General features: G+C 41.7%; 1 protein-coding gene across 4 annotated transcripts in view; it reads left to right on the top strand.

Annotated features, from left to right (window-relative positions):
- The window catches only part of MAP3K7CL (MAP3K7 C-terminal like), an 83492-nt gene extending 56935 nt beyond the window's left edge, over window positions 1-26557 (top strand). The window contains exons 3-4 of one of the 4 annotated variants that reach the window (XM_073362878.2): window positions 12775-12890; window positions 24919-26557. In XM_073362878.2, coding sequence (XP_073218979.1) covers window positions 12808-12890; window positions 24919-25099 — 264 coding nt within the window. In that variant the 5' untranslated portion in view covers window positions 12775-12807 and the 3' untranslated portion in view covers window positions 25100-26557. Of the gene's footprint in view, window positions 1-12774; window positions 12891-16569; window positions 18428-24918 lie in introns of those variants that run through there. The other 3 variants (XM_073362860.2, XM_073362849.2, XM_073362869.2) reach the window with 3 other exon arrangements.
- Window positions 26558-27502: the final 945 nt, after the last annotated feature.

Raw genomic sequence — 27502 nt, 5'->3', positions numbered from 1 at the left:
CTTTTATACATTAACTGTATGGCACAGTGAAATGATACTGTATTGAGAATAACCTAAAGTATGCCTGTTGGACTCAACACAAATCCTGTAAATCAAATTGATTAAGCATTCTAATATGCAGGCCAGACACAACCGGTGGCCAGTGCAACCTAACAAAACATTACCAAAAAAATGCACAGACTTTAAGGACAAGAAATGCATGTTCTGGGAATTCCCGTTCTCTTTTTCCCTGCTCTTTAGTAAGGTGGATTGCTGTGGAAATGCATTGCTGGGAGCCAACAGGACACTAATAATTATGTGTCATTGTTCTTTGAAGGTGAGATGGTATATGCTGAACCACTGCAGTAGCTTCTTTGAGATAATGGTGCTTGTGGCACTTTGCCCTTGCATTTGTTCTTTCAGGACTTGCCTCTGCAGACTCCTAGCTTGGTGGTGACGGATTTATTCCCTCATTAATTCTCTGTCCTCTTGCCTAAATCAAAAATACTTTCTCCTTTCTGCATGTAAACATTCTAGCAGAATCCCCTTGCCACACCCCTCTGCAGGTCAAGAAAGAGAATTTCTCTTGGTTTCCCATTTCCTTCCCCAGAGATAGCACTTGTGATACCAGATGCCCAGCACCTCTCCTGCCCTGTGATGGATTTGGTGCAGTAGTTGTCGGTCAGCTAGTGGGCTAACTAATCAGCCTGTGCACTAAAGTACACTCTCCAGCTACAGGATTCCAATCCTCCTTTCTTCAGAGGTTCTCTTTTATTTCTTCAAAATAACACAAGTTCTGTATATCAAACTATCCTTCCCTCCTCTTGACTCAGGTTCCTCCAGAAGATTCTGTTTACTCCCTCTGCAGGATCACACTCCACAGGCCATCTGTCTGGGAGTTAAGGCGAGTCTCCCTGCTTCTGCAGGCTATCTGCCTGAGCATCATACATAAACCAGGTTCTTTCCCCTGCCCCAGGGTCTCCTGCAAGAGCCTCTCCACTCTGTGTAGCTCTCTGGTTCAACTGAACTACTTGTAGGTTTTTTGTGAGGTCCAGGTGATCTTCAAGCTTTCACCTCATCCGTAGCCTCACAGCATCAGCTGGGAGGCAGCTGATTTATCACAGGAGGCTGGACCTAACTCTCTTTAAGGAGCCAGCCAGCCTACGACATGATCACTGAAATGAGAAAGTTAGCACATTAAGTAGTGGCACATCCAATCCTCAAAATACCAAGAAATATGATACAGTGTTGGTTTCAAATTCCAATTTCTTCTTATAAAGCACTTTGTTTGGGCGATTCTAAATTGTAAAGACACAAGACAACACTATCCCAAAAAGAAAGTGGGGAACAAAGTTTGGGGTGGGGGACAAATGGTGGAGTGTCATTCAAGGAGACTAACAAAAATTACTTATTGCAGACAAACAGGAGCCTTGACAGACCCTGAGGGCCCAGTAAGGGAAAGGAACGCCCCGTTCAAGAAAGTTTTAGACAAAACTGATGTTTGCTAATTCTTAGTCATGGATGATAGCTGAGAACACACTCTGAAGCTAGAGAGGCATAGTGAACATCTATGGGGATACCAGAAATTACCATTTTCACCAAATTTGATTGCCAAGTTAGAGCACTTAGAGATTATTCCAGAGGTCAGGGGGAAATTATGGCTCATATAAACTCTCTCTGCTAAATTGAACATTCTGGTTGGCAGCCAGGGAGTTGGACACAGCACTATACCTCCCGTTTTACCTGTGTTTGATAGAGATTAGTTTGCTAGCAAATAATGAGTCTGCCTGTACTTCATATAGAGCTAGTAGAATTATTTTTCATGAACTATGGAGAAACTTTTTGCAAATACCTTTCCCTGAAATTTCAAGTTCTCAAAAAATTTCAGTTATTCAGTAAGCTTGTAAAAAATAGAAAAAAGAAAAAGGTTTTGATGGAATTTCAGAAATTCTCAATCCACTTTAGTTGCATGCCAATTTAGTTTCATTAAATAAAAAAGGCAAAATGAAACGTGACTGCCCCTGGATAAAAGAAGATTGCTAAATAGTTCCCCTAGCCCAGCATGTGTATCAGCAAATACAATGTTGTGTACATGCTGCCCAATGTGTAGCTTATTGCAATAAAATTCTCTTGGTTTGACGTTGTCCATATTTCAGGGCACAGTGGCTAGATGCAAAGTATGGAAAACAAATAAAATAAAAAGTCAAACAGAAAAGGTACTCTTGGGAATAATGTTGTGTTGGGAGGGAGATGGAGGTGACAACAAGCCTTCTCTATCTTCTATGGAATCTCAGTTTCAGAAATTGTATATTTTCTCTCAAATGCAGCTTTAAAAATAAATCAAGCATTATTACTAACGGCTTTTCTAACTTAAGTCCTCAGATGGTCACAAAACGAGACCAAACTAGCTAGAGACATAAAGGGTAGCAAGAAAACATTCTACAAATACATTAGAAACAAGAGGAAGACCATGGACACGATAGGCCCGTTACTCAATGAGATGGGGAAAATAATAACAGAAAATGTGGAAATGTCAGAGGTGCCTAATGACTTTTGTTTCGGTTTTCACCAAGAAGGTTGGTGGTGATTGGACGTCTAACATAGTGAATGCCAGTGAAAATGAGGTAGGATCAGAAGAGGCTAAAATAGGGAAAGAACAAGTTAAAAATTACTTGGACAAATTAGATGTCTTCAAGTCACCAGGGCCTGATGAAATGCATCCTAGAATACTCAAGGAGCTGACTGAGGAGATATCTGAGCCATCAGCGATTAGACTGGAGAGATTCCAGAAGACTGGAAAAGGGCAGATATAGTGCCCATCTATAAAAAGGGAAATAAGAACGTAAGGAAATATGGACAACCCAGGGAATTACAGACCAGTCCTCTTAACTTCTGTACCTGGAAAGATAATGGAACAAATAAGTAAGCAATCAATTTGCAAACATCTAGACGATAAGGGGATAAGTAACAGTCAGCATGGATTTGTTAAAAACAAATCGTGTCAAACCAACCTGATAGCTTTCTTTGACAGGGTAACAAGCCTTGTGGATGCGGGGAAATGGTAGACGTGGCTTTAGTAAAGCTTCTGATACTGTCTTCCCTGACCTTCTCATAAACAAACTAGGGAAATGCAGCCTAGATGGAGCTACTATAAGGTGAGTGAAAAAAATGTTTGGAAAATCGTTCCCAGAGAGTAGTTATCAGTGATTCACAGTCATGCTGGAAGGGTATAATGAGTGGGGTCCCACATGGATCAGTTCTGGGTCTGGTTCTGTTCAATATCTTCATTGATGATTAAGGGCTTGTCTACACTGGCACTTTACAGCACTGCAACTTTCTCGCTCAGGGGTGTGAAAAAACACCCCCTGAGCGCTGCAAGTTTCAGAGCTGTAAAGTGCCAGTGTAGACAGTTCACCAGCACTGGGAGCCACACTCCCACTGGTGGCAGCTACCCCTCGTGGAGGTGGGTTTTTTTAGAGTGCTGGGAGAGCTCTCTCCCAGTGCTCTGCCGCGACTACACAAGCCATGTTAAAGCGCTGCTAAGCACTTTAACGTTTCCAGTGAAGACGTGCCATTAGATAACAGCATAGAGAGTACATTTATAAAGTTTGCGGATGATACCAAACTGGGAGGGGTAGCAAGTGCTTTGGAGGATAGAATTAAAATTCAAAATGATCTGGACAAACTGGAGAAATGGTCTGAAGCAAATAGGATGAAATTCGATATGGACAAATGCGAAGTACTCCGCTTAGGAAGAAACAATCAGTTGCCCACATACAAAATGGGAAGTGACTGCCTAGGAAGGAGTACTGCGGAAAGGGAGGTGGGGGTCATCGTGGACCACAAGCTAAATATGAGTCATAAAACTGTTGCAAAAAAAGCAAATATCCTTCTGGGATGTATTAGCAGGAGTGTTGTAAGCAAGACACGAGAAGTAAATCTTCCGCTCTACTCCGCGCTGATTAGGCCTCAACTGCAGTATTGTGTCCAGTGCTGGGCACTACATTTCAAGAAGGATGTGGACAAGTTGGAGAGAATGTAGAGAAGAGTGACAAAAATGATTAAAGGTCTAGAAAACATGACCTATGAGGGAAGATTGAAAAAAAAATGGGTTTGTTTAGTCTGGAAAAGAGAAGACTGAGAGGGGACACAATAACAGTTTTCAAGTATTGAAAAGGTGGTTACAAGGAGGAGGAAGAAAAAATGTTTTTCTTAATCTCTGAGGATAGGACAAGAAGCAATGCGCTTAAATTGCCGCAAGGGCGGTTTAGGTTGGACATTAGGAAAAACTTCCAAACTGTCAGGGTGGTTAAGCACTGGAATAAATTGCCTAGGGAGTTTGTGGAATCTCCATCATTGGAGATTTTAAGAGCAGGTTAGACAAATATCTGTCAAGAATGGTTTAGATAATACTTAGTCTTGCTACAAGTGCGGGGGACTGGACTAGATGACCTCTCGAGGTCCCTTCCAGTTCTATGATTCTATGGTGGACTCAGAGCTGCGCTGGCCCTAAATCATATTAGGCTTTCTGCAAACGTCAAAACATGAGCCTTCACACCTGGAACAAGAGACTCCACGGAAGGAGGGAATGGGCCCAAAGTCACAGGATCCAGAGCTTGCCACTTGGTTCTGAAGACTGAAAAAAAGTGTTACTTTTGTATTCTATTTTATTGTATCATAGACTGAGCATGGTTTTTGAAATGCTACAAGCTTAGGAAAGCTTGTTTACCGGGGGGGGAAGGTTTATACAGTTATTGTTCTTTTTAATTTCCATAGTGAAGAGTTCCTAGATGTTTGAGTTGGAAGGGACCTCTTGTGGTTGAGATGTGTGAACAATATGTTGTCTGATGAATTGTTTAGGATTTTTGCTAGGTTTTGTCTGTTAATGTATTTTGAGGGGGTTAACTTGTCATTTTAAGAAAAAAGCAACACTCTGGAGAGGAAACAATGAGGGAAGTAGGTATGAGAGTCAGCAACTGGTTCTAAGTGAGAAAGAGCTATGAATTCTCAAAATGACTAGATAATTTTTAGCTTTCTAAATGTGCGTTTTGAGTGGAAAGCTGTAATGTGGAAACTGAATGCTGCTTTAGTTTTTAAATTGGTGTAAACTGGGTAGATTTGAAGAAGCTAAACATTTTCCTTTAAGGATCATAGTTAACGGGCTTTCTCACTGAGTACTTTTAAAAGATTTTGTTGTGATAAACTTGTGTGCTGGTTACTCTGGTGACAGCAGAGATTGTGCTTTGGCTCACCCTTGCGCTCCTGGAATAGAACACTGCAACTTCTATATTTTTGTCTTGTTAAATTTACACTGATTATTTGGATGCCATTATTTGGCTCACCCACAGTAAAATATGATTAAAACCCCTTTCCCAGGAAACATCATCACTGCCACCCACCAATTTAAAAAATAGGAAACCTGATTGGATCCACTAAGTGCCAGATGGCTTTAAAGAAAATGGGGTGTATATACATGGGGTAGGCCCTTCCTCCACTGGATGCTCCGTTGCCTGTTGACCAGCTAGAGAGATGTGAGCTGACTGGCTCTTGCTTCCTACAATAATTTATTTAAACCCTGGCCTGGGATTTATCAGGCCTCTGATCCAATTTGTAGTTGAACTCAACCTGTCTCCCTATATTTATATAATTTAGGAATTGGGTTTTTTTAAGTTGCTGAGGGTCTGACTGATCACCTGTTTAAGGGGTCAGGAAGGAATGTTTCCAACTGGGGCCAAATTAGCTGAGACTAGTGGGTTTTTACACCTTCCTTATAGATGATGGAGAGACAGTTGGATTAAACAGGTATAAAATGTAGGAATTTAATGTGAGGAATTCTAAGAGTGTTAGTTCATCCCAATTTGCAGCAGGTGTGTCCAGATTAGAGATACAGGATTTCACTGGTGGACCCCAGGTCTATGGAATGAGGAATACTTGAAGTCATTGCAGACCGGGGTACCTCTTTGGTACCTTCTGTCCCCTTCATACTGGAGAAGTGTAGGGGATTCAGCAGAGCAAGATGAATCCTTGGGGCAGGCAGTGGAGAGTCTACCCTGAGTTATGAGCTTTATGATAGATGCCCTGTAAACCCAGCAATGGACCCTCCTGAAATGCCTGATATGAGATAGGGCAGATAGTGCCCCTCTCCTATGTTAAATTTTCATATAAATTGTGGCCTGCCATTTAAAATTGATCCCTGTTTCTGTCCTCTTGAGGCATGAAAAACTCCCTCTCTGGGGCTCTGACCTCACCTGAACTCAAAGCTGTTTTTTGAAAACAACTTGTTCACAACAGTATTATTATAAATGTCTTAATTTAAACCCTCAGAACTCATTTTGTATTGAAAATGAATGTTTGTACATCCAAATTTCTTAAAAACTACATACCACTTACAGTTAATTCAGATGGCCTGCATCACATCAACCATTTTTCGTCATTAAGGCACGTCTGAAAGAGACTCATTATTAGGTAAAAACACTTTTGTTCTTTCTCTGTAAGTAGATTTAATCAAAACTATGCTTTGTAACTTTAGCTACAGCAAAACATTTCCGAGTCAGAAAAAGAAATAACCCATGTACCAGTGCGCTGCCATTCCTGCCATAGTCACTGAAAGCATACTCCTCCCTAAATAGAAGAGTCCAAATAGAGCTATGAGGGGTAGAAATAGATTCACTTTTATTCCAGAGGGCAATTGGATGCTCCTTAGCAGGACGGTAGAAGAATTATTTTTAAGTGTTTCCTTTTGATTTAAACAGGTGGCTTGATCATGCTATGTGGAGTTCATGTGCAGTTGACTGATTCATGGCTACCAATTTAAAAATATTAAATTTCCTACAAGTATTATGGACAAAGTGTGAAGCTCATCTCTGATGTCTGAATTAAGTTGCATTTTTTAGAAGGAGCAATACCCATCAACCTCCACTTCCTCCAAATTATACTTTCAACACATTAGTTTTAATTCATGAGAGGAGTCCCAGGGTGGGGTATTTTTATTTGCTGTATGTACAATAGTGGATTTCCAAAGTTTACATTCTTCTTTTAAAAACAACTTGCTGTACTAATATAGCACTGCATAGAGTGAAGTCAGTGGCAAAACGCCCATTACTTTCAATGGTGGACGATTGGGTCCCTATTATCTGAATACTCTTAAAGAAGCATTTTCATTGTCCTCATAGTTTTGCACTTCTACAGCACCTTCCATCACAGGAACTCAAAACGCTTTACAAATATTAGTGAATTGAGCCTCATCTCACCCCTTAGGTAAGTACTGTCTGTTTCCTTTTTTGCAGTTCTGAAAACTGAGGGTATGTCTACACTACGGAATTAGGTTGAATTTATAGAAGTCGGTTTTATATATTCGAGTGTGTGTGTCCCCACAGAAAATGCTCTAAGTGCATTAAGTGCATTAACTCGGCGGAGTGCTTCCACAGTACCAAGGCTAGAGTCGACTTCCAGAGCGTTGCACTGTGGGTAGCTATTCCACAGTTCCCACAGTCTCCACTGCCCATTGGAATTCTGGGTTGAGATCCCAGTGCCTGATGGGGCTAAAACATTGTCGTGGGTGGTTCTGGGTACATATCGTCAGGCCCCCGTTCCCTCCCTCCCTCCGTGAAAGCAAGGGCAGACAATTGTTTCGCACCTTTTTTCCTGAGTTACCTGTGCGGACACCATACCACGGCAAGCATGGAGCCCGCTCAGGTAACCGTTACCATATGTCTCCTGGGTGCTGACAGACATAGTACTGCATTGCTACACAGTAGCAGCAACCCATTGCCTTCTGGCAGCAGACGGTGCAATATGACTGGTAGCCGTCATCGTCATGTCCGAGGCGCTCCTGGCCACGTTGGCCAGGAGCGCCTGGGCAAACGTGAGTGCAGGGACTAAATTTGGAGTGACTTGACCAGGTCATTCTCTTTAGTCCTGCAGTCAGTCCTATTGAACCATCTTATGGTGAGCAGGCAGGCGATACGGATTGCTAGCAGTCGTACTGTACCATCTTCTGCTGGGCAGCCATGAGATGTGGATGGCATGCAGTCCTTCTGCACAGTCTGCTGCCGCCCAGACACGTAAAAGATAGATGGAGTGAATCAAGAAATAGACCAGATTTGTTTTGTACTCATTTGCTTCCACCCCCCTCCCCCATCTAGGGGACTCATTCCTCTAGGTCACACTGCAGTCACTCACAGAGAAGGTGCAGTGAGGTAAATCTAGCCATGTATCAATCAGAGGACGGACTAACCTCCTTGTTCCAATAAGAACAATAACTTAGGTGCACCATTTCTTATTGGAACCCTCCGTGAAGTCCTGCCTGAAATACTCCTTGATGTAAAGCCACGCCCTTTGTTGATTTTAGCTCCCGAAGCCAACCCTGTAAGCCATGTCGTCAGTCTCCCCTCCCTCCGTCAGAGCAACGACAGACAATCGTTCCGCGCCTTTTTTCTGTGCGGACGTCATACCAAGGCAAGCATGGAGGCCGCTCAGCTCACTTTGGCAATTAGGAGCACATTAAACACCGCACGCATTATCCAGTAGTATATGCAGCACCAGAACCTGGCAAAGCGATACCAGGCAAGGAGGCGACGTCAGCGCGGTCACGTGAGTGATCAGGACATGGACACAGATTTCTCTGAAAGCATGGGCCCTGCCAATGCATGCATCATGGTGCTAATGGGGCAGGTTCATGCTGTGGAACGCCGATTCTGGGCTCGGGAAACAAGCACAGACTGGTGGGACCGCATAATGTTGCAGGTCTGGGACGATTCCCAGTGGCTGCGAAACTTTCGCATTATTAAGGGCACTTTCATGGAACTTTGTGACTTGCTTTCCCCTGCCCTGAAGCGCATGAATACCAAAATGAGAGCAGCCCTCACAGCTGAGAAGCGAGTGACAATAGCCCTGTGGAAGCTTGCAACGCTAGACAGCTACCGGTCAGTCGGGAATCAATTTGGAGTGGGCAAATCTACTGGGGGGGCTGCTGTGATGCAAGTAGCCCACGCAATCAAAGATCTGCTGATTCAAGGGTAGTGACCCTGGGAAATGTGCAGGTCATAGTGGATGGCTTTGCTGCAATGGGATTCCCTAACTGTGGTGGGGCCATAGACGGAACCCATATCTCTATCTTGGCACCAGAGCACCAAGCCGGCGAGTACATAAACAGCAAGGGGTACTTTTCAATAGTGCTGCAAGCTCTGGTGGATCACAAGGGACGTCTCACCAACATCAACGTGGGATGGCCGGGAAAGATACATGATGCTCGCATCTTCAGGAACTCTGGTCTGTTTCAAAAGCTGCAGGAAGGGACTTTATTCCCAGACCAGAAAATAACTGTTGGGGACGTTGAAATGCCTATATGTATCCTTGGGGACCCAGCCTACCCCTTAATGCCATGGCTCATGAAGCCGTACACAGGCAGCCTGGACAGTAGTCAGGAGCTGTTCGACTATAGGCTGAGCAAGTGCAGAATGGTGGTAGAATGTGCATTTGGACGTTTAAAGGCGCGCTGGCGCAGTTTACTGACTCGCTTAGACCTCAGCGAAACCAATGTTCCCACTGTTATTACTGCTTGCTGTGTGCTCCACAATATCTGTGAGAGTAAGGGGGAGACGTTTATGGCGGGGTGGGAGGTTGAGGCAAATCGCCTGGCTGCTGGTTACGCGCAGCCAGACACCAGGGCGGTTAGAAGAGCACAGGAGGGCGCGGTACGCATCAGAGAAGTTTGAAAACCAGTTTCATGACTGGCCAGGCTACGGTGTGAAAGTTCTCTTTGTTTCTCCTTGATAAAACCCCCCGCCCTTTGGTTCACTCTACTTCCCTGCAAGCTAACCACCCTCCTCTCCTCCCTTTAATCATTGTTTGCAGAGGCAATAAAGTCATTGTTGCTTCACATTCATGCATTCTTTATTCATTCATCACACAAATAGGGGGACGACTACCAAGGTAGCCCAGGAGGGGTGGTGGAGGAGGGAAGGAAAATGCCACACAGCACTTTAAGCACAGCACTTTAAAAGTTTACAACTTTAAAATTTATTGAATGCCAGCCTTCTTTTTTTGGGGCAATCCTCTGTGGCGGAGTGGCTAGTTGGCCGGTGGCCCCCCCACCGCATTCTTGGGCGTCTGGGTGTGGAGGCTATGGAACTTGGGGAGAAGGGCGGTTGGTTACACAGGGGCTGTAGTGGCAGTCTGTGCTCCAGCTGCTTTTGCTGCAGCTCAACCATACACTGGAGCATACTGGTTTGGTCCTCCAGCAGCCTCAGCATTGAATCCTGCCGCCACATTTGAGCTTCAGCCCTGTCTTCAGCCCGCCACTTACTCTCTTCAGCCCGCCACCTCTCCTCCCGGTCGTTTTGTGCTTTCCTGCACTCTGACATTATTTGCCTCCACGCATTCGTCTGTGCTCTGTCAGTGTGGGAGGACAGCATGAGCTCGGAGAACATTTCATCGCGAGTGCGTTTTTTTTTTCTTTCTAAGCTTCACTAGCCTCTGGGAAGGAGAAGATCCTGTGATCATTGAAACACATGAGCTGGTGGAGAAAAAAAAAGGGACGGCGGTATTTAAAAAGACACGTTTTATAAAACAGTGGCAACAGTCTTTCAGGGTAAACCTTGCTGTTAACATTACATACATAGCACATGTGCTTTCGTTACAAGGTCACATTTTGCCTCCCCCCACCGCGTGGCTACCCCCTCAACCTTCCCCCCTCCCTGTGGCTAACAGCGGGGAACATTTCTGTTCAGCCGCAGGCAAACAGCTCAGCAGGAACGGGCTCCTCTGAATGTCCCCTGAAGAAAAGCACCCTATTTCAACCAGGAGACCATGAATGATATCTCACTCTCCTGAGGATAACACAGAGAGATAAAGAACGGATGTTGTTTGAACGCCAGCAAACATACACTGCAATGCTTTGTTGTACAATGATTCCCGAGTACGTGTTACTGGCCTGGAGTGGTAAAGTGTCCTACCATGAAGGACGCAATAAGGCTGCCCTCCCCAGAAACCTTTTGCAAAGGCTTTGGGAGTACATCCAGGAGAGCCGCAAATGCCAGGGCAAATTCATCCTTTCACATGCTTGCTTTTAAACCATGTATAGTATTTTAAAAGGTACACTCACCGGAGGTCCCTTCTCCGCCTGCCGGGTCCAGGAGGCAGCTTTGGGTGGGTTGGGGGAGTACTGGCTCCAGGGTCCATGGTGAGAAACAGTTCCTGGCTGTCGGGAAAACCGGTTTCTCCGCTTGCTTGCTGTGAGCTATCTACAACCTCATCATCATCATCATCATCTTCTTCGTCCCCAAAACCTGCTTCCGTGTTGCCTCCATCTCCATTGAAGGAGTCAAACAACACGGCTGGGGTAGTGGTGGCTGAACCCCCTAAAATGGCATGCAGCTCATCATAGAAGCGGCATGTTTGGGGCTCTGACCCGGAGCGGCCATTCGCCTCTCTGGTTTTCTGGTAGGCTTGCCTCAGCTCCTTAAGTTTCACGCGGCACTGCTTCGGATCCTTGTTATGGCCTCTGTCCTTCATGCCCTGGGAGATTTTCACAAAGGTTTTGGCATTTCGAAAACTGAAACGGAGTTCTGATAGCACGAATTCCTCTCCCCATACAGCGATCAGATCCCGTACCTCCCATTCGTCCATGCTGGAGCTCTTTTGCGATTCTGGGACTCCATCATGGTCACCTGTGCTGATGAGCTCTGCATGGTCACCTGCAGCTTGCCAAGCTGGCCAAACAGGAAATGAGATTCAAAAGTTCGCAGTTCTTTTCCTGTGTACATGGCCAATGCATCTGAGTTGAGAGTGCTGTCCAGATCGATCACAATGGAGCACTCTGGGATAGCTCCCGGAGGCCAATACCGTCGAATTGTGTCCACAGTACCCCAAATTCGACCCGGCAAGGCCAATTTAAGCGCTAATCCACTTGTCGGGGTGGAGTACAGAAATCGATTTTAAGAGGCCTTTAAGTCGAAATAAAGGGCTTCATCGTGTGGACGGGTGCAGGTTTACATCGATTTAACGCTGCTAAATTCGACCTAAAGTCCTAGTGTAGACCAGGGCTGAGACACAGAGAGATAGATTTGCCTAAGGTCACATCAAAGGCTGTGGCAGAGCTGGGATAGAGGCTGCTAGGTTTGAAATTCTGGCTTCCTGGAAGTAAATTGCAAAACTCGGCCCCAGATCTTCTGACTGACAGTCCTGTTCTTTAACTATAAGACCATGTTCCATAAAGTGGCATGCTGGGGCGGGGGGCGTTGAAGCATGTCTATGAAAACAAAACTATTTAGCCAATGGTTCCTCTGTGTACCTTTTCTAATCTTAGAGATGTTTGAATTAGAGCTCTTCCCACCCTCAAGTCAAATTAATTTTCTGCTTGGTTCTTCAGTGAAATTATAAATACTATGTTTTATATTGTGGTGTGGATATAACTGGTGCCCCAAATTTAGCATTATTACTTCACTGTATCTGACGAAAATGTTGTATAAGGGAGAATATCCTTCTTCTAATCCAGATTTCACTGATGGCTTGCAAAGGTGGCAAGGAAAATTATGAAAATACTTGAAAGGTTAAAAGGTTTATGTTTACATGTGACAGATTGGAAATAACAGTAATAACATTTGGTCTGGTCCTGCAGTCCTTGTAGTAAATAGATGTTTTCCCTAAATAAGGACTACAGGATTGGACCCACATCATAACTCAAATACTTCACTCAAATACTCAAATACTTAACTTAAATAGACAAGATTTTATTTCTAATGTTTCAGTCACATGCAGAAGCATTACATTATTTTTTTTCTTCTGTTTATGAAGCCTCTGCCTCCTTGCCATGACTCTACGGAATCTATGGAGGTGTTCAAACAGCACTGCCAAATAGCAGAAGAATATCATGAGGTCAAAAAGGAAATTGCACTGCTGGAAGAAAGAAAGTAAGTAACTTTTCTCCAAAGAAACCTAAATATTTACTTATACATTCAAAGGAAAAGAAGTGTAATTTACATAAAGAAAAACTTTCATAATTATTTTAAAATTACTACAGAACCACTCACATGGAATATGATTTCCAAGCTAGTGAAGGAAAAGTGGAAAATGCTGCCAGAAGTAGGTATTAAAGAAAAATGGTATTTTTGTTTGAGTAAACAATCTAAAAGCATAAAAGTTCGAGTGAGGAAGCTAACATTCAAGATCTTGATCCATAGAAACCCTTCATAATCTAGGCCAGAAGGTCTTTGTGACCCTATTCCCTTGCCTGGGAAAACTGCAATTGGACAGAGCAAGCCGTGTCTCTGCCCTAAGGTTTGGCCATGACCAGGATGAGAGCAGAACTTTAACTGTTCAGGGCTCTCAATTATGCAACTGTCCATTGAAGGACATCAACCAGAATCCCTTTATTGGCTGCTTTCAGGACACTGTATGGCCTTATTCACACAGGCTTGCACCAGTTTAAACTGGTGCAATCCCCTGCATAGACACCCTTATTTCAGTGTTAGGACTGATTTAGTTCTGTGTAGCTTAAATTTGTTTTTAATGAACTTTAGTTAAACCTCTGCAAAGACGGTGGGGACCCTCTGATTTGTAATTTAAAATCATACCTTAAATTAAACTATTGCAACCTTGCATGTAGACAAGCCTTCTGGAAGACCCATTTATTATGGCAGATCTACCTTTGATCATTTTTTTGGTCCCTCTCTGTCCAGTTGTTTTGTGTTGCGTTTCCTGACTCCTCTTCTTTTTCTGTTTTCTTTAGCCTGGTGAGGTGGTTTGCCTCAGTTACATTACGTTTATTCTCTTGCCTGGCCTTTCTGATCCAGTTGATGGTTTGTTCTCATTGGCTCCATCTTTTTTATAGTAATGGTTTGCATTGACTTTATGGCATGGTGCTCAGTTGTTGATCACCACAATTATATAAACAGATTAAACAAAACATTTTTATGCTAATTGGATTCTTCCAAGGTGTAGTTAATGTTGACAACCAGAATGATTCATCATTTTCAGTGAAGAGTGAAAGAGTGAGAATAATTCAGTTGAAAAGAATACTCTAATAGATCCTAAATCTACTATACTTTCCATTTCTGTTCTATGGTATTTGGGTTTTATTTTAACAAAAGGCCAGCCATCCCACAGAAAAAGCCCTTTTTGTTGTAGCTGTGTTTCACTAAGCCTTAGATTGGGGTGGAGTGACAGATAAAAAGCTAATTCAAGAGATACATCCTTCAACAAACCATTAATTGTGACGCTATGGGACTTTGGATTTTTCTCAGTGCAACAAAAGCATAATTTTCTGCCTCAGATATCCCAACTCAGGATATTCCTTTTGAGGTTATGTAAGAAGGTGATGTCTGAGCAGAGATCCAACTGTAAAAAATGTTAAGATTTTAAGCCCCAGACCTGCAAGTGGGTCCAGATGGGTGAACACACCTGTCCTTCAGGCAGAATCCCACTGAAGTCAGTTAGAGCCTGTAAGGATGCAGGTATCTGCCAGCAAAGGGGCAATCACAGGTCTGGCGCCTCAGTTATTACCTGAACAAACTTCCTACTAGCAGGGATTTTTCTATTAATTCCAATGATTTTTGCAGCGATTTCTTATTTTTTCCTCCTGCATTAAGCCATACAGATATTTTATTGTGTGACAGATATGACTGCTAGCTGAGGCCAGCTGAGAGAGCTATGATATTAAGGATACATTCCAGAATGTGGTTTTTAATGTACTGTTAGAGCCCATAGTTTGATCTTTAAGAATTGTTTTCAGAACAAATTATAATTTCTGTTTTGAGACAAATTGGTTTTTGTGCCTGGCTGAGGTAGGGACTGTTTGGCATTAGTAGTTGGTCAGGATGTACCACCAATGTCAGTATATTGAAAGTATATGTTGGGTAGGAAAAGCCATATTCTTTGTACTAAAGGTGGAGAATGGACCAAATGGCATGGAAAATCCAACAAATCTTGCCATGATTTAAAAGATTATTGAATTTGGGATCCTAAAACTGTAACAGACAGATTTTTAAAACTGACCACCTAAGTTGCACAAGCATAACCTGCCAAATACAAATATGCGTGTGTAAAATAAATGTCTGCATGTCCAAATGTATGGTTGTGTGTGCAAATTTGGATATATGCATTTACTGGGATTTGGGCCACCAGTTGTGAAGGTTTGGTCCAGAAGTTGAATGGAACCGATTTATTGTGAGTAGATCTAAAACAAGGAAAAGAATTCAAAATTAAAATTAATAACATAATATGTAACTGCTAACAATGTATTTTTGTAACTTTAGCTGGGAAGAAATTGAGACTATTTATCTGTTCCACCTCAGATATTAGTCAGTCCAAAATTTTCAAACTTGTCTAAACTTAGTTGTTCACACTTGTCTAAACTTAGTTGTCTAAAGTCAGTTACATAAATCCATATTTAGCACCCAAATTATTTCAGTGGGAGCCATTGATGCTTGGCACCTCTGAAAATCCAAGTCAAATATTTTTATATCAAATTATGGATTTAAGTGCCTAACTTTAGGTACCCAGGTTTAAAAAGGCAGCCTTATTTTTTTAACTTTTTTTTTTTTTTTTTACAGAAAGCTGAGATTAATGTTTTATTACAAGTGATACATACCTGAATGAGCTACACACATTTTCAAGCAAAACACACTTGAGACTTTTAGATTTTTCCTTAATAAAAATCTTTTAAAAATAGTTTACTGCATATGATAGAATGAAATTTGTCTTTTGGGTGCAGAGTTATGTATATACAGATACTATGACAATAGGCACATAAAATATGTTTAGTTCTGGAGAATGCCAAATGCATACACAAAAGTATATCCAAGCAAGAGTGTCTATGTAATTTCTTTCTGGACTATTGTTATAAGCCTTCTAATGATATACATGATACCTAGATACCATGGTGGCGGGTGCCTGGACAGATAAGGATGGTGCCTGGACAGATAAGGATGGTGCCTGGACAGATAAGGATGTCAGTCCAGCACCTTTTACCAGCTCTCAATTCATTTAATCTAAAAAAGAAGAAGGAGAAAAAGATTTTTGACCTGTTGACTAATTTTTTGGATAGTACAATACTGTTCTAGACAGAAACAGTTTGAAAGTTACAGGGAACAAGATATAAGTGGGGGTATTTGCTGAAATTTAATAGACAAGAGTGGATCACACAGGCTGGGATGAAATGGGATATTAAATATTCCATAAATTAGAAGAAAGGGATGTTTTGTCTCTTCTAAAAAGAAGTGGGCTGGAGTGAAAAATCTGTCCGAATGACAGAAGTTCAAAAATGGAGTCTTTTCTGAGCTTTCTGAAACTTCACCAATGTAGGGACTACTGCAGATGTCCCAAGTTTACTACAAAATATTATCAAATTTTAACCTACATTTATGGAAATGTAGATTCATAATAGTGTAATATGCCAGGCAAATACAATCCTTGCTTATAAATATTGAATACAGTGAACTGATAAATACATAAATGATTTCTCCCTTTTATTTTGAACAAATAGTAACTTGTGCAATATTCTTCTTCCACTCAGTTCACATTTTCACTGAAAGTAAAGAGATCTTATGTTAGATGGCTACCCTGCCAACATTCTTAACTTCCTCTCCACAGATTAGCTTACCTGTGGAATGCAGAGGTCAAACACTACCTGGCAACACATACTGCCAGGAAGCCTGATGATACAAAACTCTGTGTTCAAAATATTGAACAAGATGATATCTGCTCTAAACAGAATACTCCGCATTGTTACTTCTAAGAAAATATCCGCAGACCAGTAAAGATCATATGGTAAATTAGCGCCATTGCACAGATCAGAATTTATCAAGGAGGGAATTTAATCACAATCATAAGCATAAATAGATGTCAGTTTGAATAACTACAGCTGAAAAGGGTTATTTTATAAAATGCTTTCTTCATAACTTTGTTTACATACCAAAGTGACTGATGCCTTACAAATATGGAAGATAAATAATGTGTAATTTGTCTCTCTTGTCTTCTCCTCTTTCCAAGTACCTAGAGCAAATGCAGGGCAGTTAACAATCTTGGTTTTCACTTTTGTCCTGCATGCTAGCCTACCAGCCAGTGCTAAGAAGTTAGCACCAGCTGGTGTGTCTCTTTTGGCCTCCTCTGTTGCTTTAGGGGCCCTCTCCTGGCGGCCTTCTCTTCCTGCCATCAGAGCCTCTGCCTTTGCAATGTGCTGTTCACTACAGAATGCAGAGGGAGGCAGGAACACAAAGCTATAAAGGGAAGTGGTGAATTGGATTAAAACTAACTGCTGTACTCCACAGCAGGAGCCTTTTAGACCCCATTTTCTTTGTGGGTGGGGCAGATAGTAAGAGCACAAACCATGGTACGTGTGGGAGCAATCAACGCAGTTACCTCATGAGGAAGAGGGAATGAGAGAGATGGATAGGATGAGGGGAATCAAAAAATGAGAATTATGGGGTAAAGCAAAGGACAAGACTGGGACGAGACATTCTGTAAATGGGCACAATTCTGACTTCATTTGAATTCTGCCCATTTACACCAGCAGAGAATTTGTTCTGATATGTAGGACAAGGGACAAATTCAACCTGAAATGGAAGAAGAGATAGAAAAGGAAGAAAGAGGTGTGGAGGCAAGAATATACCACACTTAGATCAGTGAATGTAATTTAATTTATGTTCCTGTAACTTATTATATTTCCACGACAGATGTGTTAGATCTCTAATTTTGTGTGAAAGGGATAGGATGGCTGGTTATTTTGGGCACTTACTATATTACTATTACTAGCTAATGACCGTGGATTATGCAGTTAAATATTAGAGTTGTCTTGGTTGCTAGCTACATTTTGTATTATTAGCTCTGGCCAGTTTTATCTTTTTCCTCCCCCAAACAATTCTAACATATGTCTGGAGTAAATGTGGTCTAGGATTGTTCCTTTTCTATGCCATGGATACCTTTTCACTTCCTTTCCTCTATGTGTATTGTAGTAGACCCCTAGTTGAGGGTATGTTTATGCCCTGACTTACACGTTAGTTCACTCTCTCTTTTTCTACCACCCCACTGCACCCCTGTCCCCACCAAAGAAAAAGAAAAAAGGCTCCCTGGTTACACAAACCTTTCATGTGGTACAAGCATTCAGATGAACCAGAGATGGGGGATTTCCATGCTTCTATTAGTGTTCATCCTCATCGCTGCTAAACCACCCTTGACATAGATGGCTTATTACCGGCACATTAAGAGACTTCAGAGAAGCAATACTTAACAACTATTTCAAAAACAGTTTGCCTGGGGAACATAGGAATTCCCATATTGGATCAGTTTAGTAGTCCATGTAATCCAGTTTTCTGGCCAGGACCGGCTGCTTCAGAGGAAGAAACTCTGCAAGCAGGTATTTATGGGATAATCTGTCCTTAGGGAAAGTTTCCTTCTAATTTCCCATAGTTAGAGGAGGGTGTATGTGCCAAAGTATCCAGGTTTATATCCCTCCCACAGATCTTGATTATTTTTTTTAAAAAATTGCTATTATAAATTCTGGATATTCTTAGTAGCCATGTGAGGATTTGCCTACACTGCAATAAAACACCTGCACCTGGCCCGTGTCAGCTGACTCAGGCTCGGGCTGCAGGGCTCTGAAATTGCAGTGTAGTCATTTGGGCTGGATTCCAAGTTCTGGGACCCACCCCCTGATGTGGGGTCCTGGAGTTCGGGCTCCAGCCCCAACCTTAATATCTACACTGCAATTTTATAGTCCCGCAGCCCAAGCCTGAGGCAGCTGACACAGGTCAGCTGCAGGTGGTATATTGTAGTGTGGACATACTCTAAATGTCTGCTCCTCTTAGTCTCAGTGATGACAGTGTGTTGCACAGGCTAACTTTGTGTTGTGTGTTACTGTTTTTTTTTTTTAAGTCTGTTTTCTTTGATTAGTTTTGCATGTCACCTTTCAATTTCGTTTAACGTTTTCTTATCCTTGTAATACAAGAGGGGGAGAATAGAAGCCCTTGAATTATCTTCTCTATGCTGTTCTTTAATTTGTATGCTTTTATCATGGCCCCACTTATTCATCCCCTTTAAGATAGAGTCCCAAACTTTTCACTCTTTCCTCATAAGAGAGTTTTCCTGCCCCTAATCATCTCTGAACACCTTCGTACTTCAGTCTCCTTTTTAAAATGGGGTGACCAGTACTGCAGTGTTTCAGATGAGGCCACACTATTGATTTATAGAATGGCAATATAATTTTCATATTAATTTCCATCCTGTTCCTTATGCATCCTAACATCTTGTTTGCTTTCTTTGACAGCTGTTGCACATTGAGCAGAGGACTTCATTGATACCTGTGAAAGTTCCTAAAAATGCTGTGTAACACAAACCCACCAACCTCTTATTCTGCAGATTGCTCAGTTTACCCACTGTAGGCCTTATTCTCCCCTGACTTGTACCTTGTGTAGTTATTTGCACTTGTGCAAAAAGGTTGTAAAACACTACCATATCAGAGTGGTACACTGGCTTCATTTAATCCCAAAAGACATTTCAACTTGTCCTGCCATGCTGGTCAGTGCTCAGATGTGCTAGGACTACACAGCTGAAGCATGCTGTAAGTGGCACGACCACAGGCTCTGTCTTTATATCTTAAAAACCAGATGGTTACTGGTCCTTGTTCGAATATTCTCCCCAAGCAGGAGCCAGCTCATTACAATCCCTGCACTCTCCTAGTTCCACCTGAGATGAGAACATGGGCAGTGTCCCCACCTTCCCCCCCAAACTGCAAGCCTCAGGCTGGTGCAGAATTTGCCCCTCATGTGTGACCCTGTTGGCCTGACTGGAGCTGCCCCCTTCTGGCCCCCCCTCCCCAAAATATAGAAATCAAACTACGCCTATGGGTCAGAGCAGCCCCAAAATGTTGAATGAGGAGGGGTAGGGCTGCGGCCCAGCCAGCAGACATGCATGCTACATCTTCTTAAGGGGTGGCACATGCCCCTGTAAATCACATATCCAGAGGCATCATCCTTCCTCATTCTCACACAGGAGTGGGGGGCAAGGAGCGGCTATGCACCGCTCCCATGAAGGGGCAATGCCTACAAGGTACATTCCACTCTAGTATATGTTGGTTTTTTATTTGTTCTAAATGAGCTAGCAGAATTTGCTTATATTTATTATTTATTCAGAATGAGTGAAATAAAAAGGCACCTCTGCTCGCCACAAAAAGAGCCTGTACTGTGCAACAGCAGGGGTGGTGAAAATCATTTCATTGAGGCTCTGCCAGTTTCTTTAATTTGTCTTTTTGCTACTGTAAGACTTGCATTTCATTACATTTTTACCATGTAAACCATGCTTTTCACAGAAAAAACAAAGTGAATATCGAAAAAGGACATTACAGATTCCCTCATAGCCTCAAGTGTCTTAGTAACTTGTTAGAAAATGCTTTATCAATTATGTTAATTTTTAACCACAGTGTAGCTGCTAAAAGAAAACACAGATTACAGAATGCTAGCACTGTTTATTAAGCATCCATAACTAAGGCTAGATGGTGCAAGAGCTTATTGTGGTATCCTTCAAACTCTGAAAGCTTAGTTCAAATCCAGGGTTAGGTCATAAGCAAAAATTAGTAAGTGGTCTCAGCCTTTTGTGGGCATTGTAAACCACACCATTCATAACATTTAGCAGTTCCCTGGTATTCTAATCTTAGGCCTTTGTAACAGGCTGATAGTGTTTGCCTGAAACATTACCCCACTCTGTTAACAGGTGTTGATACTGACAATAAAAGAATAAGTAAGTTCTGCTGACTCAGAGGCAGGCGATACTTAATACTACCTGAATATAAGAGAGGTGCAATTGGCTTTCTAGGAAAGAGGATCTAAGGTGTGGGCTGAGCAGTGAGGGAAGGAGCATTAGACACAAACTGTTTGTGGAGAATTTTTGAGGTGATCTTGATTATCTGGGTTTTTTTATTACTTATTATTTAATAAAGCCAAACCCAGGAAGGGGTTATACTCTATGGGCTCTGTCTGTATAGCAAGTTGGGAAAAGTACTTGCTCAAAGTCTCTTTTGATCCAGGTTTTGCAAGTCAGGATTGATATTCATTTACAGATTTGTACAAGTTTCTATAGTGTCCGCCTACACTGCCCCTGGCTTGAGTCCAGCTAAGTATTGTTGGTGTCTGACTTTCATGAGTACTAATATTTTTCTCCTAAAATTTGTCATGGATTTAAAAGCCTTTACCTTTAAAAGCTGTGCTGAAAAGCAGTGATTTAAGATTCTGGTTACTGATTGCTTACTTTATTCTATCTCTGTTTCATGTAACTGCATAAGTATAAGAAAAGTAATTAAGAATAAATCTGAAGTAATTTACCTGCAACATTCATAAGTTAGGAAGTGGTAGCCTGAAAAAGCTCAAGCCTTCAGTCCAGCATTGCACCCAATGGAATAAGAGGGAAGACATTCTGAGGAAGACCTCAGCTGGCCCCAATGATGAAAATCCTGGAAAGGAAGTTTCATGTAACTAAATTATTAATACAGTTAAATTAATACAAACTGATTCCTCTTCAATGGATTGCATAACCCATACAATTTTTTAGCTACTACTCATTTGCACTTGATCTTGCAGTCCTTAGGCAGGCAAAATTCCTGTTGATAGCAGCCTAGTAAGAAATGTTCTCTTCAACTTAATAGGATAAGAAAAGAGGAAAGAATCAATCAGTAGCATTCTGCTTTTTAACAAAGAATATGATCTGGTTAGCAAGGAGAAGTTATTCCATATTAGGCTATAAGATTTTCCTGTATGAATAAATTGAGGTACCTTAAAAGGATGCTGAGGGCGTAGAACAAAGAGAAAGAAGACAGTGGCCCCAGATAAGGGCATGGAGTACAGATTTGAAAGACAGTGGGCAAAGTTGTCAGCTTTGATGATCCTACAAGTTGCAGGCATTGTTTTGCCCAGACTGGGAGCTAATTGCTCACAGGGCTATAAATGCTTAAAAAGTTACTTAATCTGTGGGAAGCAGGATGATGAAAAGGACAAGGCAACTTTTAAAGTAAACTCTTCCTGAAGCCAGGGGTTGAACTGGTTGGTGAGTTAAGGGAACGGACTATGCCAGCCAGCCCCTAGTTGGACTTGGAATGTGTCTTAGACCATGTCTGCACTACAGAGTTAAGTCGATTTAAGTTACATCAACGATCATAAACTGCTGTAATTACATCACTTGTGCATGTTCACACAACGCTCTTTCTGTCAGCGGAGCATGTCCACAGTTGGTGCTCTAGCACAGAGAGAGAGCAGTGCACTGTGGATAGCTATCTCACTGTGCAAATTGCCAACTTCTCCCATTCCCAGGAAGTTCTGGGAATGGATCACAGTGCATCATAGGGGCAGGATTACCGCCCCATGATGCAGTTTTCTCTGTTCCATGATTCCAAGGACTTCTCACTGCATTTCACGCCATTTTTCAACTTCACCTGCCTGAAAGCATGGATCCTTGATTGATCACCTGGCTTGTGATAAGCTTTATGAACAAAAAGAGGCTGATCCTGCAGTATTTCATGAGCTGCAACTCTGAACAGGAATCTGTGGTGCCTGCCCTGTTGTGTACCATGGAAAGAAACAATTCAAAATTGACGTGTGTGGGTTTTTTTTAATCTATTTCCTTTGGTTAGTTTTGAATGTCACCTTTCAATTTCACCTCTCCATGCCACAGGACAAGCCTGTTGCCTGTTCCACATCATCCTCCAACTTGACCTCCTCGTCCACCACTTAGTCCTTGGGAATGACTCCACTGGCTGCAGCCTCTAGTCCCCCCAGAATATCCATGGGGTTCTTGGTGGTGGAGGTGGGGTTGCCACCAAGTATGGCGTGCAGCTCCTTGTTGAAGTGGCATGTTTTTGGTGCCGCACCAGGGTGACGGTTGGCCTCCCTTGATTTCTGGTACATCTGCCTCAGCTCCTTGATCTTAGCATGGCACTGCTGTGTACCCCTTCTCATCCATGCCACAAGCAATCTGCTCATAGGTGTCAAAGTTCCTATGTCTGGATTGGAGCTGCAACTGCACAGCCTCCTCTTCCCACAGACCCAACCAATCCAGCAACTCTTGTGTGCTCCAGATGGGAGCATGTTTGCTGCGGAAAGCCAGCATGATCAGCTGGGAAGATGTAATGTGAGCTGTCCATGCCGAGCAAACAGGAAGTGGAATTTCAAAAATTTCCAGGGCTTTAAAGGGGGAGGGGTGCATGCCTGTGTACCTGGCTGCAGGGCAGCACAGTGGAAACTGCTTATCAAAGTGGTCATGATGGGCATTGTGGGACACCACCTGGAGTCCCCTTAGGGCAACATAAGCAAGCACAGTGTCTACACTGACACTGTGTCACTCTAACTTTGTCTCAAAAAGCTGTGCCACTCATCAAGGTGGTTTTATTATGTCTGTGTAGCAGTAGAAGAATTAAATCGGCAGGGGGAGAATTGTTGTGTGTACACGCCCACTGTTTTGTCAATGAAACTTGCCTTTTGTCAACACAACTGTGTAGTGTAGACAAGGCCTTAGTAATGTCATACAGTAGAATCTTATAACTTTACATACAATGTTTCCATACATATTTTACCAGGACAATAATGATCAGCAAATTATGAGTTTTCAAATGATACTTCACAGGATATACTGTGTACAAAATTTATCATAGCCCTGTGAGCTATAAAAGGGATGAACATTGGGGTACAGCCCATCACACCTCCCCCTTACAAAGCTGAAGGAGGGTTAGCCACTGGCTAACCCAGAGGCAGTTGGTCAGGGCCCTCTTTCCTGGACAGGGCACCTGCTGCCATGTTGTCTTTTCCTTTTATGTGCTCAATTTCCATATCAAATTCCTGAAGTAAGAGGCTCCAGTGTAGAAGCGTGGAATTTGAGCCTTTAGGTTTGTTTAGCCTAATCAATGGCTAATGATCTGTTAAGACCCTGAATTTTCAATTGAACAGAGTAGTTGATTAATTGCCCACGCTATAGCATAGCATTCCTCTTCTGTGACAGACTAATTCTATTCAGTTGGTGTAAATTTTTTGCTTAAGAAAGCAATTGCATGGTTCATGTTATTCTCCCCTGTTTGCATCATCACAGAACCCAGACCAATGTCTGATGCATCTGTACACAGTTTAAACATTTTGTCAAAATCAGGGCTAGCCAGAAAGAGACTTTTCAGACCAAATGTTCTTTACCTTATCAAATCCTTCCTGGCATGCTTTCATGCAAACGACTTTGTTTAGCTTGGTCTTTTTACATAAATCTGTAATGGCAGAGACAATGTCACTGGACCCCCACACAAACCGTCTGTAGTAGTTTACCAGACCTACGAAAGATCGGACTTATTTTTTGGTTTGGGATACATGCCAATTTACAATAGCTTCAACTTTCAAAGCATAGGGATGTTTGACCTCCCCCTGCCCAGTGTCCCAAATAAGGAACTCTGGCAACTTCAGTTTTACAGAGGCTTTTATAGTTAGGCCTGCCTCTTTGACTTTTGACAGCACAGTTCCAAGTGTTCTTCGTGATCAGCCCAAGTGTTGCTAAATACTGCAACGTCATCCACGCATGCTCTTGCAAAGTTCTGTAAACCATTTAACACTTGGTTTAACAGCCTCTGGAAGGTGGCTCCAGCATTAATTAAACCAACTGGTAACATTATAGAGTCTTATATCAGTGATGAAAGCAGATTTTTTTCTGTGCATCCTCATCCAAAGGGTTCTGCCAATAACTTTGAGTTAAATCAAAAGAATTGAGATATTTATCATTGCTTAAAATGTCCAGTATATCATCAATTCTAGGTATGGGATATACATCTGGTACTGCAACAGCATTAAAAGTTTTCTGTAATCAATACAAAACCTTACAGTGTTGTCTTTCCTAGGGACCAAGACCACAGGTGATGCTCAAAAGCGTACCCTGGGTAATGGCACATACATACTTCAACTTTTATCTTCCTGTTTTCTTAATCCTCAGAAAGGAGCTGATTGCCAGGCTGGAACAGGCAGAAAAGGAGAGCATGGATGCTGCTCAGCTGGCTAAGGAGTATGCAGAACTGACAGAGGAGAATCGGACATTGAAACTGGCTCAGATGCAGTGTGCAGAGCAACTGGAAAAGCTTAGAATACAATACCAAAAGAGACAGGGCTCTTCATAACTCTCAACTAACCAATAAGAGGCAGTCAAATCCAGTATTTGTTCTGTGCTGGCCAAGAGGTTTTAAAAAAAGGTTCTGTTGTAACACTTCACTAGAAATACAGAATATATAAAAGTCTATATTTGATTTAATGCTTGCCAGCCGGTAGCTTAATATAATGGATATTTTATCCATTATATAATGGATATTTTATTTCAAGTAAGATAATTGAAGCTAATCTAGCCCCATTATATGTTCTAGTAGATCAGGTTTCTTTTCTAAAGATATTTCTTCCAATTTAAGAAGTTATGGACACACTACAAACTGATATAAATAGTCTCTATGTTGGGAGTTGGACCATACTAAGACATACAGCAGGGGCAGTGTTAATATATGGAACACTGGAACACACTCATGTGCTTCTATTTTAGTTTAGTTTTCTTTTTTGTTTTTATTTTTTTCATGCCTAAAATGTTTGGAAATTGTCCTAAATCTAATCTGGCTCTGGCTCAAGATTATGCTCCAGGTATCTGGCATGTTGATAATGTCAATTTTAGGTTGTTTTATAAAGTCTAAAAGATTGTACTTTTTTTAAAAAAAGTACTTTCATTAAAATAGCACTAACCAATCATTTTCATCAAAGAATTATATTGCTAGCAATCATTTTCAAGTTATTAAATTGTGAAGAAATAGATAAAGTTTTCTTTCCACTGCCGTATACTTGGCTAGAAATTCTTTTCTTTTTAAAATTCATTTGTACTTTTCGGCATGCAAGAAATGGAAAAGTAATGTATGGACACTACAGTGGTGAATAAATAAGACTTTATGGTTGTTAATGGAGAATACTTCAGTAAAAGTACCATATATTTTGTTTTTATTTTGTAGACTGTTTTGGAACAGAAATGACTGTGGGTAGGTACTAAACAGTTCAGTGATATATGAATAACTGAGAGTTAAAATGTCTGTTTTTCCTTGTTCTACTTATCACTGTATTTTCCTAAATCAATTGAAAATCCTTTGTTATACTTCCATTTCTATTCATACAGTATTTTTTTCATTAAAAGTGGATATACAAAAAAGCTATTTTGTGCCCGTCATTTCCTTAATCTTCCCCATATTTTAAACTCCGCTCAACTGGAAGTATGTTACATTTTTGTGAGGTTAGAATTAAATACACAAAAATTAAGGTTACACTTTTAAAATTAAAAATGTTAGGAATTGCAAAAGGTAAGATATTCACAGTAACTTTAACTTTGACCCCATTGTTCTTGTAGGACCCAACATTTATACTAAATTAACCTAGGCAACTCTCACTGAAGTTATTTAGCACCAAATTTTACCCCAGCTGGTGCAGCACAGAGGCCTAAAGGAGCCCAAGGTGCCTCCTTACATCTCTCTGCTGGAAAAACAACATCAGGTAGCAGCACAGACATGAAAGTAGGTTCCATAGGGCTGCTGCTTACTTCCTCATGGAATATAGGGACAGGACGGGGTGAGGAACAGGCAGAATCTCAGCTCCAATCTCCCCAGCACATGGGGCAGCATGTCTTGTACTGGTCTACACCTGGGGCAGTTTACTCTCTACCCAGAGCAGCAGGAAAACAAGAAGGGGAACTGTGTCTGAGTCACAATCTTTTTTCCTGGGATGCTTAAAGGGCATGTAATAATGTGCTGCCCTTATTTAGGGAAGATCATTATCTCACAGTGTAGTCCTTGTGTGTACAAATTTGAAAGCAAAACTGGATCCATAAATTAAACAGCATAATGAATAATACAAAATACTTAAGATATGGCATTGCGGGCAAGGTAAGAACTTTGAGACCAATTCTGTGCTGACATACACTGTGTGCAATCTTGTTGTCTTCAGTGGGTTTGCACTGAATGCATGACAAATACTGTAAATTCTCTGTATCCTCCCTATGGTACTAGAGTACTGTGGTCTCGCCACCTGAGATAAATCTGGAATTCTTTGGATAAGGTTTTTATTCAAAGCCCATTGACATCAATGGAAACTCCCTTTGACTTCAGTTAATTTGGGATTTTTGATTCCACTGATCCAGTCTTTTTCCATTTAGCCAAATTTCTTTCCTTTATATTCTTAATTATAATGCACAATCAAAAATAGCTCACTTTTAATTTACATATATGTACTAACATGAACACACATGTTTTTGAGAATAGCAGCTCAAAGACATTTCATCACCCACAAAGTGAGTAAAACCAAAATGGAGGTAGCTGAAAAAGAAAAAAATAAGAAAATACCAAATAAGAAAAAGAGAAGAAAAACTAAATGATCTGACAAGTGAACAAAATTAGATCCACTGAACTTTGCAAATCCATTTGTAGGAAAATGAAGCTGTAGAAAACTGAGGATAACCAAGAGGCTACTCACAGTGTGTAAAGTATGATTCAGTCAGATTAGCC

The sequence above is a fragment of the Lepidochelys kempii genome, chromosome 1 (assembly GCF_965140285.1).
Source record: "Lepidochelys kempii isolate rLepKem1 chromosome 1, rLepKem1.hap1, whole genome shotgun sequence".
Classification (NCBI taxonomy): Eukaryota; Metazoa; Chordata; order Testudines; family Cheloniidae; genus Lepidochelys; species Lepidochelys kempii.
The sequence above is the reverse complement of the archived record's forward strand: the minus strand, read 5'-3'. Positions and strand labels throughout refer to the sequence as shown.